The sequence below is a fragment of the Struthio camelus genome, chromosome 1 (assembly GCF_040807025.1).
Source record: "Struthio camelus isolate bStrCam1 chromosome 1, bStrCam1.hap1, whole genome shotgun sequence".
NCBI lineage: Eukaryota > Metazoa > Chordata > Aves > Struthioniformes > Struthionidae > Struthio > Struthio camelus.
Genome location: NC_090942.1, coordinates 203,766,514 through 203,782,047, shown reverse-complemented (window position 1 = coordinate 203,782,047; position 15,534 = coordinate 203,766,514). Strand labels below are relative to the sequence as shown.

The 15,534-nt window shown below is 37.3% G+C and overlaps 1 protein-coding gene across 3 annotated transcripts in view; it reads left to right on the top strand.

Annotated features, from left to right (window-relative positions):
* The window catches only part of IFT88 (intraflagellar transport 88), a 54,599-nt gene that overhangs the window by 36,851 nt on the left and 2,214 nt on the right, over positions 1 to 15,534 (top strand). For 2 of the 3 annotated variants that reach the window (XM_068930264.1, XM_068930265.1), the window contains exons 23-24: positions 604 to 710; positions 6,547 to 6,607. In XM_068930264.1, coding sequence (XP_068786365.1) covers positions 604 to 710; positions 6,547 to 6,607 — 168 coding nt within the window. Of the gene's footprint in view, positions 1 to 603; positions 711 to 6,546; positions 6,608 to 15,534 lie in introns of those variants that run through there. The other variant, XR_011138698.1, reaches the window with a different exon arrangement.

Below are 15,534 nucleotides of genomic sequence, written 5' to 3'. Positions count from 1 at the left end.
AGTTCTTGTCAGATGTTGACAAACGTATAAGAATAGCAACAGTGTTTTTCCCAGTTTGGTATAACGTCTCTGAAGAATTTTTTTTTTTTTTAGGGGTTCTTTTGTTGTCATCAGAGCTGTGTTTGACCTTCATATTTTCTTTTTTTTTTTTTAATTCTATTGAGTTGATACTAATCTTGAAAAGTCACCTACAGCAAATGAAAAACAGAAAGCGTTCTCATTCACTTGCCATTTGTAAATGGTTTTGAACAAAATGCTTTTGATAGTGGCTCCTTTGTAATAACTCAGTGCTGCTGTTATGCTTTCCAGTTCCAAAATGTTTTGTGAACATCAAGAGTTCTGAGCCAGATGAATTAGTGTTTCTCATGTCTTCCACCTATATACATGTACTATTCGTGAATGTAGAAGCTGCATCACGGAGAACACTGAATTCTTTGCATAGTATCACAACTTGAATAGTGATGTTGGACTAGAGTCCTCCTATATTCACAGTTATTTGTAGTGTTCCATACAGCCCTTCTGGATGTCCGGTGCTGTTAGGGTGTACTGATAGCTTGATCAGCTTGTAAGCCTTTTTCTGATAAAGTCTTGTGTTCCAATTAGGTCTGCGATTTTTAGTTCGTCTCTGCACAGATATGGGACTGAAAGAAGTCCAGGAATACATGACAAAGCTCAAGAGGGTGGAAAAATTAAAAGAAATAAGGGAGCAGGTAGGCTTGTTTCTTTCTATGATTATATAGTATAGCTGCATAACACAGAAGAAGCTAAAAGTCCTTATGATGCTTTAAGATATATTTTTATCTTCCTAGTTTAGAGGGGTTTGTGTTTCTTTTGCCCTTTGGGGTTTTTAGTTTTAAACTGCTGACCAACCATAACTATGTCTGAATGTTTTTAAACAGTGGATTTCTGTGGGTTTAAGTACTAGTGAAAGACTGCGTGATAGGTATGTGAAGAGAACAGTGGAGACACCTGTAAGAAGCATAATGCAGCTTCTCTGGAATGTCACCTTTCCTACTTATTTTTCAAACTGTTTAAAGTGTATTTGCGTTCCCACCACCACGTAACAAGGCAGCTGTAGGGAGAGGAAGGGAGCCTAAGGATTTGTCCATGTAGTAGAGCTCTTTTTGGCTATATACAAACTACAACATTGGCAGATTACATAGGTATGAAATAAATCACTCATGTTAGTGGGAAATTTAAACTGGAAAAAAAATGCTATGGCAAAGCTATAGAATGTGAAAGATGTAAAATCACAACTTGTGTTCTATTGAGAGGAATGGGCGTATTTTCATGATTTTGTTGCCGTTCCTGTGATAAAGTAAGATTTCAACATTAAGATCAGCATGTTATTTGGCATGCATTGTCTGTGCTGTTGCACTGCAAAATATTAAAGCTTGTGCTTCCTGTCCAGTGAACTGCCTGAAAGCCACATAGTCACAATAGGGGACACTAAGTCTTACTTAATTTATTGTGCCTCTAGTAGGACTGACTGGCTCCCATTTAACATCAGATACCTCCTTAGTGACTGCACTTCTACCTCAGTTCCCAACCTTGATGTCACTGTACCAGTGTTCCAGAGAGTCCGAGTACACACATGTATACTGGAGCACTTTACTAATGAAAGGAGACTCGTAAACAGGAACGCTTTGATCACAGGATTGCAAATTTATGCTACAAACTTACTTTGTGGGCTAGTTGAAGTATATTGGTTTGGATTTTCAGTAAATGTGAAAATTTAAAGCATTTGAAAAAATGGACAGAAGAAAGCAATCCGCAAATACAGTTGGACTAATATTCCTCCCAGTCCCCTCATGATGATGTCAGTAAAACATTTAGAAGATTAAATTATCTAAAATATTTAAGAATGGTAGCTTTTTCCCCACCAAAGCAGTAAGTATAGAAAGATGTTCAGGGAAACTCAGGCTTCCAACATGATATAAACATGAAGAAATTTGACAACACCTCACTTTACATATTCAAATACCAATTTTCTTAAAGGAAAATAAGTTTTACTGTTTAAAATGTGGATTTTTTTTTTCCATTTTGACTGCATTGTATTAAGAGACTTCACTGAGTTGTACCTAGATGATAGAGATCTCAATTGAATCCAGTACAAACTCATGGTAGAAAAAATTATTACGTGATTGTTTTAGACTGTCAGTCATAATTCAACCTTCAACCATAACTTGGAAAGTTCACTTTGTGAATTACATTTAACTATTCATATTTAAGAGTCTGATTCTATCCTGTCACAACACTGATGTTGCAAAGCAAAATAAAGGTAGCTGTGATGGCACTTCAGGCTAGCCAGAGCTTTTAAGGTAAATCTGCCTAAACATTTTCCTATAGTAAGTTCTCCCAAGAAGCTAACAGGCTTTTAAATTCAAATAAGCCTGATTCTATTATATTTTAAGCTAGTTTAAATTATAATAGAACGAGGCTTATTTAAATATAGGAAAATGTTTAGGCCAGTCTCCTCAGCTTCCTAGCACGTTCTTTTCCCAACGTCTGGAGCGCGATCGGCTGCTTTCTGCTCTTTCTTGCAGCCACTCTGCATGAGGGACAGACTCCCATCTCCCTATTCTGGTTCCCTCGTCTGCGTACCCTGAAATCTCCTGAAGTTCAGTGTTTCCTCAAAGAAAGGAGCAATTTTCCTCTCCTGAGGAATCCATTAGCTCAGCTTTCTTAAAAGGACATAACACTATTTTAGATGTAAAGGAACAAAGATATTAAGAAAATAAAAAAATGTTTTTATCACAGAACATACTGTGATTTAGTATGCTGTTGCCTAGTTTTGGAAGGTATCTCTCTGTGACAGACTCCCTACACCAGTGCTGTCTAGCAAACAATAGTTCTGCAGTTTCCTTTTGCAATTGGTATTGGATGTGGGTTCCCGTCCCCTGGTTTGGGGTTTGCTTGGTGTTTTTTGGCTTTTTAATCTCATGTCTACTACTTGGCTTTAGAAATTACTCAGTACTTCTGTCATAAGAAATTCCTTCTCTCAGCTGTGAGCATGGAGTCCTAAACTGTGTATTCAAGCTCTGAAATTACCAGATTTTAATATTTCACCACTTAGGTTTCCAACAGGAACACTGGTTTGGTCAACAAAACCAGATATAACTGATTTCTTGCTCCCAATTTAAGACTAAACCATGATTTCTTGATTGCACCTAGTGAAGAGAAAATAGATAAATGCAAGTGTAATATACCTATATTTCAAAGTCTGCACACAGACTTTTTCTCTATGTAGAAACTTATGAAAATTTGTTATTCTGGCATTGTTTTGCCAGAATAGGTATATTCATATGGAGTTTATACCAAAATAAATATTCTAAAGTATTTATTTCACTCAGTTCTCAAGAATGGACAGGTTGTTCCTTCCAGCCAAAGATCTGGGAACATCTGTGGGATTCATTTCCCTGTAGAAATTCTTATCCCTGCCTCTCACAGCATTGGATTTTGTAACCTTCATAAGATCTCTTTTTTTTTTTCTTTTTTTTTTCTTTTTAATACATTAATTGTGTGTGTGTGTTTTTCAGTTTAAAAAAGACAGATATCAATGTGAAAGTTCACATAACCTTCTTGGCATTGATGTATACACACATTATTATTTATTTCCCTTAAGTGAGCTTAATGACGAAAAATGAGGAACTGATTGGGTGTGGTGTGAAGCAGTGATGATAGGTTGCTGAGTTTACCTTCAGGCATTTACATCTGTACTAATCATCTTAAATTTCTTTTGCAGTCATTGGAGAGAAATAGGCATTTTTAGGGTGGAAATCATTGGACCTATTTTAAATGTTTGCTTTTAATTAGCTTGGAACATCACAGGAATTAGTCTTGTGCTGTAATACTTCTGTAATGTTTTGGGGATAACATCCTAGGATGTAAAGGCTGTGAAGGACCTCATCAGCTTTCTGGTCTTTAACTGACAGCTCATTCAGACTGTGTTGCTGATTATCCATATATATATAAAAGATCTGATCTTTACTCTACTGGTGTCTGTTAAGGCTATGCCTATATGTAGTTTCCCATACAACAGTGTGTAAAATCAGATGAATGCAATCTGAGCTCAATTCCTTCCTACTTTTTTTTTACTGCTTAGGTTGGGCTGATCAGATGTTCTGTGTGAACAGCACCATTATGAAATAAAGGAACAGTCTAACACTCAAATGAAACTTTCAGGGATGCTATTTTGTCCTGAAGTTTCACCTGGGATATGGGATGTTTCCCATCTCTCCTCCTTAGCCAGGGACTCTGAAAAGTTGTCCAGTCCCAACCTGCAACTAGGAAGTGTACTGCCATGTGTCAAAATACACTAACTCATGCTTGGGACATGTTTTTTGTCACATGATCTGACACAAAGGGACATGCCCCCCACATGCAGTGTTTTATTTAAAAGTAAAATTTGGCCATCATGGTGCAGCTAGCCTGAGTTTTGCTCTTTCAAAATTTCATTGTGGTTCAGGTATTTTTATGCTAGATTGTCTTCAGGGTTTTTTCTCTCAATCCAGACAAGTTTTGTAACATACAAAATAGTAGAACTTAAGTTCATCGTTTCCCTTCTGCCATTGCAGTTTTTTTACGATCTGAGTTTACAATCTAAATATTAAAAAATCTCACTTCATCCACAGCTGTTTGGTCCTTTATGTTTGCTACAGCAGTCTTCAGTTTGATCACAAAGAAATTCCTTATTAGGACAGATTCCAAGTCCTTTATAACCATTTCATCCAGCTGGGCTCTCATTCCACTACCGTGTCTTAGGCATATGACAGCAGGCACCAGGGTGACACCTTGTGCTAGAGGGGCCTACTGTTTAAGTATGCCTACAGACAGCGCTTAACGGGTTTGACTCCTCAGGCAAACACGTTTTAAGTGCGTCCTGGATGGTATCTAGAAGTCCAAGCGCTGGCAAGACCCAGTTAGTGCTCTGCAGGGGAAAATTCTTCAGAACTTTTCTTCTCCAGGTGATAACAGATGCATCACTTCTAGCATGCTCCACACTTATAATGATAGCACGTTATGACAGGCATTGGTCTTCTGGAGGTACGTAATTTCCAAGCCAACGTGTTAGAGGTCAGAGGCGCGCTTAGAAGAAAGCAGAACATTAGTATGGCATTTAACTCTCCTTTCTGGAATATGCACAAGTAGCAAGATCATATAGGGACTGCTTCCCTCTGAAAGACAGAAGCAGAACTGTCAGTCATTCAGCATTTGGATGGTCTGAATGTTTTTCTTGAAGGCTGGACGTGTGCTACTTCACTGGATTGTGAATGGGAGATTTAGACCAGAGTCTTAGAGAACCTACTTTAGACTTGAGGATTTCCCAAAATAAATAAAAAGTGTGAGAAATTCTGATCCTGGGTTGGTTGGTTCCAAGACCATTCCTGGTTTCGCGCTAGGCAGACTGATTTCCTGTCTGACTCCTCTGAGTTTTGATTTAAGAGTTTTCCTTCTTCTTTTGGTGAGAAGCGTGAAAGTTCTTTCACTTCTTCAGTGTCATCCTAACTTTGCCAGATGCCATAATATATTCTGGAGAAAAATGAATGATCAGCCAACTACAACTTTTGGTTTTGGGACAGAATCTCTAACTTTGAGAAGAAGCTACAGTAATCAATCTGAACATGTGGTTAGGTAGTATGTACGTATTTTTTTTAAGTGTATCCTGAATTCATATGCTGAAATAAGATCCAGAGATTACGTTATTAACAGCAGATAGCTTTAAACAGCAAGTGTTTGTACGTAGCCATCAAAAAGTTCCTTACTAAGATGTATGTTTTGTAGTTGACAAGACATGTGCATGAAGAACTTGGTGTTTCACCATGAGAAGCAAAGTCTGCCATGCAATACAGAGGTATTGCTTTGTTAAACAGTTAAAAGTTTTCAAATAATCCTAAAAATAACACAGCTGGAAGATATTTATGATACTTTTCTCGATATAAGACAGCTGACTTTTTAAAAATAGGTTTTTAAAGTATTTACCTTTGCCTGTATCTTACATTTAACACCAGCAACAAATTAAATTTTGCTCTAACATACAATGCTGTGCTAAGTATTCACAGTTTTAAGATCTATGGAGTAAATAGTTCCTGTTATAGATTTCCTTACTTCCTCCCTCTTGAATCTTTACAATAATAAAACACTTTTGGGATATGCAAGATGTTAATAGGCAGAGGCTACTTTGAACTCATGCACGGGAGGCTGCCTTGCCTGTTTTTTCATCTGTACTTTACAAAGGTTCACCTGAACTATTTTGACGCACATTTCTTGTTTAAAAAAAAATTATCTGAAGAAAAATAATTTAAGATATCCTGTTTGAATTTCCTAGAACCCCAATTTTATGTAAATATTAGATTTAACACTGATGTAACTAGTTTTGTGCATTGAAAAAATAAAATTTATTAGTTACAGTAAAGTAAGTCTACTTTAATGCTCTTTTACTGCTTTAGTAATACACTAAGTTGAGTTTTCAATAATTATCTGTAATGTATATTAGTAAATGGGATTTTTGTTCTGTTCTTTCAAACCTGTTTCACTCTCCTCTAGCGCATTAAATCTGGCAGAGATGGCAGCGCACGTAGCCGCAGAGAAGGAAGTGCTGGTGGTGGTAAGTACTTAATACCTCTGCATAAGTGTCAGACTTGTTAGAATTTTAAAGAAAATAGTTTTTCTTAAAGGGTTTGTAAAAACCCTCTTTAATTGTACATTTCTAAAATGCATGCAAATACACACTGAGTAATATGCAAGCGCATTACAAACTTTTCTTATTTTTTGATTCTCTCATTGTTCTATGAAAACTCAACCAGTACACTAGCACGTAGCTGGTCTAAGAACTTGTGCTTTATATACAGATCTCAGTGTATTCCTGGAGCTAAATTTCAATTTTCAGTGTTGTAGACTAAACACTTGTCACATTAACTTCGGATGAATAACCTTAACTATATGGAATTACTTATTATAAGGAAACAGAGCGGGTAACTGAACAGTTTACATGAACAATGTAAATTCATTTTGTCTGTATTTAACATGGAGTTAAGGGAATTTTGTGCCCACCATCTAGCCTTTTACGTTAGGCCTTTCTTGTAAGTTCAAGAGATCATTCTGTGAAACCAACCCAGTAATAAGAAGACCTCCATGCTGTCTTTTACCTCCTCCTTCCCTTCTCTCAGTATAGCAGAGTTGAAATACTAGAGGCTTCCATAGGGGAAAAATCACTCTGTGAAGACTAGGTCTCCCTGTTCTTATAGATTCAAACTGCTGAGTTTCACAAAGGTAAAACTCTAGCAATGTATCTCTAGAAACTGGCCTGCATAGTCTTTTCTGTATTAGGCATTCTGCAAATTGCCGAGCTAATGATTTTTTCCTCCTCATTATTAAATCCATGAAATGTTAGTTCTAACAAACCTAACTATTCTCACTATTCTCCCCTGCTATTCCAAGGAAACTACCGGACTTCGAGCTACTTTGCCAGATAGAAAAAAAAAAAAAAAAATCCATTTTGACCCAAACAGGAAGTGGTTTCTCTGCATTCTGCTTTTGTTTTATTTTTTATCAGTGGATCTCAAAAGATATCCCTTGGAAATTCTTGCTTCTCTTCCCTTCCTTTTGCATAGAAATAGTTTATGGTTTTCTTTTTTTCCTCTTAATTGGTATTTTTCATATCTCTCCACCTACATAGTAGATATTTACTATATTGATCCAATTCTATGGGATCTGGAAGAGTCATGAAAATATTATCATGAAAATAACATTGGAACGCTTTGACATTTATAAAGACTGCTATTCTAGGTTCTTTAAGGGTTAAAAATGAGTGTTAGATCTTTAAGAACGATCTCTTTCCTTTTTTACCTCCGTAGTTTCACCAAAAAACTTTTTAAATGCTTTTTTGATATGAAGAAAAAACACCATTTGCCTAGGATCGAATTTTACCTGTTCTGGGACTCAGGCCAAAATAATTCTAGGAGTGAAATTCCTTATTTTGGAAACAAGAGTGAGGGAAATATTTCTGGGCCTTCCTTTATAACATAAGCCCTATGATCAGACAGCCAACAAGAAGTGCCAGCAAAACAGTAATGTGAGACAGCATGAGAACCCCTTTTCAAAAAAGTGGATGAAGTGGATCTCCACTTTGGCTAAGAGCGAGCAGCACTGGTAGCAGGAAAGGGTGTTTACAGCTGTACAAAACATTGCGTCAGGCATCTAGGCAAACAGCGCAAAGAGTCTCTAACAGCTATGTTTGTCATTATATCTACCCTTGTTAGTGAAAAGGGGCAATGTGATGCAGAGAGGGGGCTTAGTTGGTAGCTTAGCAAATGAGGATATGAATAATGACCAAGCTGGAAAGATATTAAGACAACATTAAACCCTCAAACTACCAATCTGTCAGTACTTTTTTTAGGTACAGAAATACTTGTAGAAAGTTTAAAAAGCAAACAGACAAAACCAGTTGAGCCCATAAGGAACTTTGACCACAAACTCTAGTGATTCCAAGGCGCTACCTTTTCTCCTTACACATAGTCAGAGTAAAAAGAGAAAATGCTGACACTTAGGATGATAACATTAAAAGGATGAGAGGATAAGTAGGGTTGAAATTGTCCTACAATTTGTCTTATCGTTATTCTCAGACTGTTGCTCAAGATATTGTATAAAATTCATGAAAGATTGGAAACAAAATAGTTTGGGAACCGTTCTGTGTAAGAGCACATCTGAGAAGTCTCAGTTACATGACTTCAGTGCCCAGAGATCCAACCTTTCTGGAAATGGCTCAGCAAATAAGCAGAGGTACAAAGGAGGTCCTGTATTGAGCCTGGAGTTATTTCTGCTGGGATTCCTAATTAAAAGTTGCGGTTCGTATAATTTTTAGAAGAAGCCAAAGGCATTGGACATTAATAACCAGTAACGTTCGCTCTGGGGAACCATATCAGAGATGAAGCTAGCATACTCAGGGCAACAGGCATAAGGACTATATTGTAGTTTGTCTCCCTCCCTTTTACTAAGGGTGACTCAGAGAAACCTGAAGTCCTAACATTATTTGGTCCTAGGTTTGGCATTGTTCACTTGCGTCGTGAGTCTGTAGTTTAAAGTGTAAGAAATTCATGTACACAGCCTGTGTGAAGACATATGTGAAATATAAACACAGGTTATTTTATTTCAGGATCTTAGTACACTTTTGGTATATTAATTGCTTCAAAATAGAAAAAATAAATCGCTTATAAAAATTTTAAGATTAGTTTCTTTCAGTGGCTTTACCAAGACCAAAAAGGATCATTTTCCTACACTGTATTAGGAATTTGCCATCCTTACTGAACCTAGGGAACAGGGAATCCTCCTTGGTTTAGGTCCTACTAGCTAAATGAAGTATGTATGCTTTCCAAATATTTTAGGTATGATGCATGTCTTATTTCTTTCCTTATTGCTTTTCCAGCTCAGTGTCGTCCTCATTGTCCTCATATTTATTCGCATTAGCTTACCTTCCTAACAGATCTCTTTTCAAGGATTTTGTCCTTATGTAGTTATCTGTAGTAAGAGTATTAATAGTTCAGGCTTCTTCGTTTTAGGAAATAGTATATTATTTAAAATTGATTTTAAAGAGAAAGCTAATAGGAAAGAGAACTAAGTCAGCAGGGTTCCTGCTTAATAGGTTACCTACTACTTTGCCAATATGAATTAAAGCAGAAGACACATGAGACACACTAAAGCATAATTTGAAGAATATGATTAGTGTATGCATGGGTGGTAGACAGAATGAAAAAAGGGAGACCAGGAAAACTGATATCTATATGAGCATCAATTAAAGATGACCCTTGTACTGTAAGAAGAATAAGCATTAAATCTAAAATGCCCACCTAAAATTGAACACGTTTGTTCACTCTTATTATAAATAGGAAAAGTTCCCCCTGAACATCAGATTTTGGATTTTCAAACTTTTTGATTCATATTGCAAGCAGATGACATTGGTATACTCCCTTACAAATTTTTCCTGTTTTAAAAAAGAAAAATATGCACAAAGGCAGGGCAGGTAACAGCACATCTGAGTTCAGGCAGTTCTCAAAGATTTTCTTTTTAGTAATCTCTCTCATTTTCATATTCAGTTTTTGTGTTCTGCAGAGATGAGATGTTAACATCTAGAACTTGGAAATTAGGACACTGTGATTTTTTTTTTTTTTTACTATCGAAAGAGTTTTTTATTTATTTTTTTTTTTTTTTTACTGTTCAAGAGCATAAAGTCTTTCATAGGTAAAGCAGAGTATGATCTTAAGAAATACATTACCATAGCAGTGTTTACTTGGTCTCTGCATTTTTGCCTTGCTCTCTGAAAGAGCAATTTTGAACTGGATGAGAGGTGCCCTGCAGTCTCTGACAGGAGCCCAAAGCAGCAGAGTAGAATTTGGCAGAGAAAAGGCTGAGCATTTTTCATTCTCCCTGTTACCCGAGTCTGTCAGATGAATATGGCAAGGACACTGTATGAGAAGGATTTAGGTGTCTTTTCCCTTTTTCCTTTCACCTGCAATGATGTTCGTGGAGAAATGGGTTTGTCCATCCATGTTGGAACACCCTTTAGAGCCTCTAGGAATCTCTTCCTATGATACGTGATCGTGTATGGCTATTAGGGCGCTAAAGGCAATAGGCATCGCAAATATTCTGCACTGTTGCCGAGGTAAGAGATTTTCCTGTTGCCCTGCAGCAAGTACTTCATGATCATTCATTTTCTTTCGAGTTTCAGGTTTTGTCTACCTGTTTGTGCTTTGTTAATTCCAAATCCTTGTGAGATCATTCCGTTGGGTATGTGTACAAAAACAAGGGCTGTTTTTTTTGTTTTAGCTAACAGAATATTTGAGCGAACAGATCATCTTAACATGTTTTCTGCATCTGAATTCACCTAAGGAATTGGCTTAACTTACACACCAGAAATAGTTTTCATTCAACAGAATTTTTCAAAGCAAAATGAACTGCAGTGGAGTTAAAAATTGCATCACCTTCCCATTCCTTTTCCCAGTTTTACTGTAATATTCTGCCTGTTGCACTGAACTTGCTGGGTTTTGGTCAAACCAAACCAAAGCCTTCTCTTCTCCAAAGATAGTACCTTCATCCTAAACACAAAAGATGCAAAGAGCTGCATTTAAACAAGTTCTGGATTTAGTGAAGCATCTAAAGTCTTTCAGAGCGTTAGACCACTATGTACTTTAAGTAATAAAGATTTTACCAAGGAGGTAGATTACCAAATAACCTCACCCTTGATATCTTTTTCTGGTGATCAAAATGGTACTAAAAATTATAACTTACGTGCTTTATGATCTTGGAGGAATTTCTCATGCAGTAGTCTTATCACTGTAATTGCAACTAGTGAAATCCCTTTAAAAGATCAGATGTAAATGTAACTACTGTGGACTTTGTGCATGGGTTGAAGCAACATACACATAGCTGTCCTGCCAAATAGGAAGCGCAGAAACGTTTACAAAGGTTTATAATTTTTTTTAAGCTAGATATATCACTGCGTAAAATAGGATTATTCCAAAATAGAATTACTTGTGTAGTATATTGCTTTATTGATTATTTTGCCACATAAAATTAATCAATTTGTTCAACTAAGTTCTAAGCTAAGCCCGTTCTTTCTGGGGTTTTCCTATTGTATGTGGAGGAATTGGTTCAAAAAAAAAATTTTTGTTTTTGTACCAAGGTTGCAAAAAATCTAAATGAAAAGAAATATAATACATAAAATACCATAATTTTAATAAATATCCTAAATATAACATTATGGGGATGACTTTTAAACAGATGAGAGGAAGGAATGCACCATAACAGATATCAGCATGCAGCATATATTATTTATGTCTTTATATGCATAGCTTCCAGCTGATGTTAATGCACATAGACTGAGAGGGGAAGATAATATCAGCCTTACAATCCAAGTCTCAAATATAATTGTTTTGCAGAGTAAATATACATCTAAATCAGATTTTAAAAATATATTAACCATTTCTACTTTATCAGTTCTTGTTGCTTTTTCAGCTAAAAGCTGGAGCTACCTTCCTGCGGTTAGTTTATGCACGTGCGTCTGTGTTATCCCCCAGAGTGGGTACGCAAGGTCTGGCCCGCACACAGACTATAGTAAAGACCTACAAAAGTACTTTGAAAATGAAAGCACAATAAATAAATAAGGAGCATTTGTGAATTACAGTGAAGATTTTCTTGGATACAGAGAAACAATTTAGTTCAGCACTGACCTTTGTTTTAAAACGTTAATTAACTAAGGGCATGTGTTTATTCAGTTATTAGTGTAATGTAGATGGCAGTCATTTGCAGTTAGAGATATACTTATCTGTAGTCCTTTGATTGCAAGAGCAATTAGACATGTTAACAAAGCTGTACTATTAGTAGAGAAAAACTCTATTAAAAAAAAAAAAAGCATTTATCCAGTTTCTGTTGTTCTCCTTTGTCTCAATGTCACCTTATTTTTTTTACATACATGCCTTTTGTCATGATAAACATTGTAACATGTATGTAGATTTTTCCTGTATTTAATTTCTTTTGATTTTTTTTCTTTGTATGTACTCTTTTTTCCTCTCTCTGTAGCTGTCTTTTCTCCTGAAAATAAAGACACTCATTTCTCTTAAATGTTGGGAGGTAGGTATAAATTACTTTTCAGCAAAATGTCTTTCAGTTTAATTTTACATCCTTCTTTTTTCTCCTTTTAACTATAAAAAGGCAGGCAGACAGTGGCACTTTCATGAAAGTTGGCTTCATTCCATAATACAAAAGCTGGGATGCGTATAAAATCTCTTTTCTGTTTGTTTGGGTTTGGCAGGGGGAGGGGAGAGAATTGCTGAGTAGAAACTGTAAAGTCCACCTCTTAAAAGCATGCGTGTTTGTGATGAAGTGTCTTAAAAGCAAATTCTTTCCCTGAGGTTTTATTCAGAGTGGGATACTAAAGTCCTAAAGTCTACACTGCAAGCATATATTCCAGAAGTTTGGCCAAGTTATGTAAGTATATTGAGTAAAACATATAAATGATTTATCTACAAACAGAACTCCAAAGAGTAGAATTTAAAGATGAGGTTTAAACTTCTAGTGGGTCATGTTATAAAACTGCTGGTCAGCAGAATTGCTAATGGCTGCCATATTGGCAGCCAAATCCTGTATCCCGTGCTGAGTCAAATGATTCATTGAAGGAAAATAGTGGGATAGCTTCAAGAAAGGCATGAAATGTGCCCCCACCCCAAACGGCTCAAGAACTGAGACACTCTTCCTGTGAGATGGGAGCTGTGGGTTTGAACACCCTCAGGTGAAGGAAGGCATTGAAGCCTGACCTCCCACTTCCTAAGCTGGTGTCTGACATCTACATGTAAGTTAGGTGGTGCCAACCACCTCTTACTCTCTTCCACCTGTACTTTCAAAACAAAGACGCTCTCCTTTCATTTTATTAGGTGGTCTCTGAGCACAGTGCAGTCCACGGAGACATGATAGCTTAATTTAGACTAACTGTGGGATGCTATCAAAAGAGGTGTTAAACTTCTCTCCACCTCTTGCCACTTGTTGCTTTCCCGTCCCTTGCTCTACGTGTATTGATCACACAAAGGTAGGGTGAGTTTCATTACCTTGCTGATCCACTGGAAAAAAAATACATTTTTGTTGTGTTAATTTACAGATGTGTCAGTGAGCTGCTTTGACTCAACCTGCTGCCATTTGACAGTGTGAAGCAGAGGTGGGATGCAGGGCAGGAACATCTGACAAGGGCAGGACACTCCCCTCTGCCAATGTGGGGCCAGATTGATCGGTTCAGAATGAATGAATGGTGGAAGGGCTTGCTCGGTCTGTTATTAAATATGAAAAGTAACCTCCCCTACATCCCCACACACATGCCTGTGACTCATCATTGGAGGCTAGGACCTTATTGTTGAATACTGTACATGCTTGCTCTGCTTTTGATTCTCTTCTCTAGGCATCATGCTTTTCACTTTTACAGACAAGCTACCAGCTTAGATGGACCTTCAATCTAACCCAGTAAGGCATCCATATGTTCTTATTACTTAAGTGTAGGAGGACACTGTGCCCTTAGACACTCTTCCCATTTTTTTTCAGGGTGCTTTTAGACAAGATGGGCTGTGCTCATCTAATAAATTGCTGCTCCTGAGGGTAACAGTTACACTCCTCACAACATGTACTTTCTTCCACACTTCTGGCCACATGTTCTTGCTGCTTCCCTTGCACTATTTCTAGCATTAGTCTAACCCTTAGATGAGCTGATTCACTTCATTAAACCGAGAGAAAACTAATGTGTTGGGGCAACTGAATTGAGTCCCGGAGCCTAAAAGGCTACGTTTGTATGAACAGCTACATTTGCTCACTGTGTGATTGCACTCGTGATTTCTGACTGTATTGGTTCATAAACTAGAGGGTGAGCTTAGACACCAAGGCTGCATGCTGAATATCCTGCAGGCATCTTGCTCAGGATGGTGCCATTCTGGGCATCTCCAAAGTCAGAGCAGTAAGTGCTTAGGGAACTTTGAAGCTGTGCAGGGAGGCAGTTGCTGAGGTTTGGGCAGTTTGTGTTGCACATCCCCTGGAATGGAGAGTGAACGGGGGGGAAATTTGGATTTACAATTGCAGATTTACTGCTTCATAACTTGTTGGATGTAACCCTAAAAAAAGAGAAGGGGTCTTAGGATGTCCAAGAGAGTTTGTTTTAAATTTTGATTTAGGGCAATAAGATGTATGGATAGCTTGTATTACGCTTATCCCAACCATTTTAGTTGGTCTACTGTTCTGCTTTTTCTTGTTTGGTTAATACCAGATCCTTCTGCTTCCTCTGGTAATATTACTGAAACCCATGTTTTCCTCTTTAACGGTTAAAATACTTTCATGTGCCGTCTTCATTATCTTTTATTCTCACTGCACCAAATTCTTCCTTTCTGGAATCAACTAATTATACCTATGCAGTTTCAGTGACTAGTTCCGGTTGTATCATTCCTTTCTTCACATCTCTTCACCACTTCTTCCCACGTTTTTAATCATATTATAAATTACTTGTTTTCCCTTTCACAAGGCCCTGTGCCTACTCCTATCTGCTCTTTCTCTCCCTATGAGCCATTTTGTATTCTCCTCTGACCCTCATCAACATGTTTTCATCCATACCATCTTTGAAGCTCAACACTCGCCTCTTGTTGCATGGGCCTGTGTCCAAAGCCCACTGAAATCAAGAGGAGGTCCTTTGGTAACTTTGCTGCACCTCAGCTGAGGCCCCCTGATCAAACACAGAGTTTCTTCAAATCTTTCCTTAAACATTTGCTTCTTCCATGGAACCTTTCAGTGAGAATTGACCAAAGGGAGAGAGATATTTGTCAAAATAGATTTCTCTGGCTTTGAAGTTTTAACCATAACCTCCATCTAGTAAACATATTAACTCTTTGGCAGGCATGAATTGGATCTTTTTCAGAGCAGGGACATTGTCTCCCATTGCAGGGCTGAGTAAATTGCAGTCAGCAGTGGTATTTAAAGGAAAATAAAGGTTTGTCATCTTTATGGAAGAATACATTT